Genomic DNA, 1,693 nt, shown 5'->3' with positions numbered 1-1,693 from the left:
GCTAACTGTATCTAGCTGTGGCTAGCTGTGGCTAGCTGTGGCTAGCTGTGGCTAGCCCCTCAAGAAGGGGTCTGGCTAGCTCCCTAGCTGCCCGGCTAGTTAGCCAGGTACACGGCTAGCTAGCTAGCTAGCTAACTAGTAGGCCAGCCAGCCAGCTAGCTAGCTGGCTAGCTAGCTAGCTAGCTAGCTAGCTCCGTCAAAAGCTAGCTAGCGAGTGGGACAGTGAGCCACGTGTCTAAATGCAGCTAGCTAGCTAGCTAGCTAGCTACCTAGCTAGCCATTCAGCTAGTTGACTAGCTAGCCACGCAGCTAGCTAGCTAGCCACGCAGCTAGCTAGCTAGCTAGCTGTCTTTGGGGGCTTACCGGCTGCAGATGCCTGCGGGGAGTGTGTGCTATTGCTGCAGCAAGTGCAGCCATTCCGCCAGCAGCAGCAAAAGCTGCTGCTGCCTCCTCGCTGGAAGCAGCAAGAGCTCGTACTGCTGCTGCTGCAGCGCAGCTGAAGAGCGAGGCAGCAGCATTAGCAGCAGCAGCTGCTGCTGCTGTTGCTGCTGCTGCGGCTGTGCAGGAAGCCCCCGGGGGCAGCTGCTGCTGCAGCCAGCTCGCCAGCAGCAGCAAACCGTCAGCAGCAGCAACAGCAGCAGCAGCTTTTGTGTCTCCTTCACACAAACGAGACAGAAGCAGCCAGGCGTTGCAGCAGCAAATCATTTCAGGTGTACTGACACCTGAAGACGAATGCGACTCAGCACAAGGGCTGCTGCTGTTGTTGCTGCTGCTGCTGCTGCTGTTGCTGCCGCGTCTTGCAGCCGCAAGAGGTTCATCATAGCGTCCAGCTGTTCTTTTCTGCTTCTGCTGCTGCAGCTGCTGCTGCTTTTGCTGCTGCTGCTGCTGCTGCTTCTGTTGTTGCTCCTGCTGCTTTTGCTGCTGCTGCTCCATAAGTTTCCGCAGCAGAGTCAGCAGCTGCTGCAGAGCCCCTGCCTCGATGAACGCCTCACGAGCTTGTGCCCAGTTGCTGTTTCTGTCTGCTGCTGCTGCTGCTGCTGCTGCTGTTGTGGGGTAGAGCAGAGCTAGCCCCTGCTGCAGGGCCCCAGCACAAGCGTCTGTGTCTCCTGCAGCAGCAGCTGCTGCAGCAACCCGCAGCAACGCAGCAGCGCCCCCAGCAGCAACAACAGCAGCAGGACACAGCACTGCCACTTCTCCTAGGCAGCAAAGTGCTGTAGAAGACAACACCTTCAGCTGATTTGCTGCAGCACAGCAGCAGCAGCAGCACAGCAGCAGCACAGCAGCGGCACAAGATAAGCACCAAGGGGAAGTGGCAGCAACGAGATGAAACACAGAAATGCAAAAGCAGCAGCAGCAGCTGCAGCAGCTGCAGCAGCTGCAGCAACTGCTGCTGCTGCTGCTTTCGATTTAGCGCAGCTCTGCCTCATCGCCTGGTCAGACAGCTCTAAATCTCCTGTTCGTGCTGCGGCCTCTGCTGCTGCTGCTGCTGCTGCTGCTGCTCTTGCTGTGAGTCACCTGAAAACCTCCACGGAGCAGCAGCAAACAGCTCGTGTCTTCTGGTGTCTGTACAGTCGGCGAGGGCCTGGAGTGTCTCTACAAGGGGAAAATGAAGACAGCGAGCGCAGCAGCAGCAGCAGAGCATGCAGCGGCAGAGACACAGCAGCAGCAGCTGCAGCAGCTCCAGGTCCGCCGC

General features: G+C 58.5%; 1 protein-coding gene across 1 annotated transcript in view; it reads right to left on the bottom strand.

Moving 5' to 3' along the window:
• Window positions 1-333: 333 nt before the first annotated feature.
• The window catches only part of ETH_00039660 (uncharacterized protein), a gene marked incomplete at both ends in the record, with an annotated part of 3,629 nt that continues 2,269 nt past the window's right edge, over window positions 334-1,693 (bottom strand). Inside the window, 2 exons of the mRNA XM_013374095.1 lie at window positions 334-1,241; window positions 1,516-1,593. Coding sequence (XP_013229549.1) covers window positions 334-1,241; window positions 1,516-1,593 — 986 coding nt within the window. The remainder of the gene's footprint in view (window positions 1,242-1,515; window positions 1,594-1,693) is intronic.

This window comes from Eimeria tenella, genomic scaffold (assembly GCF_000499545.2).
Source record: "Eimeria tenella Houghton genomic scaffold, Eth_scaff1904, whole genome shotgun sequence".
Classification (NCBI taxonomy): domain Eukaryota; phylum Apicomplexa; class Conoidasida; order Eucoccidiorida; family Eimeriidae; genus Eimeria; species Eimeria tenella.
This window is presented reverse-complemented; position numbering and strand designations above follow the sequence as displayed.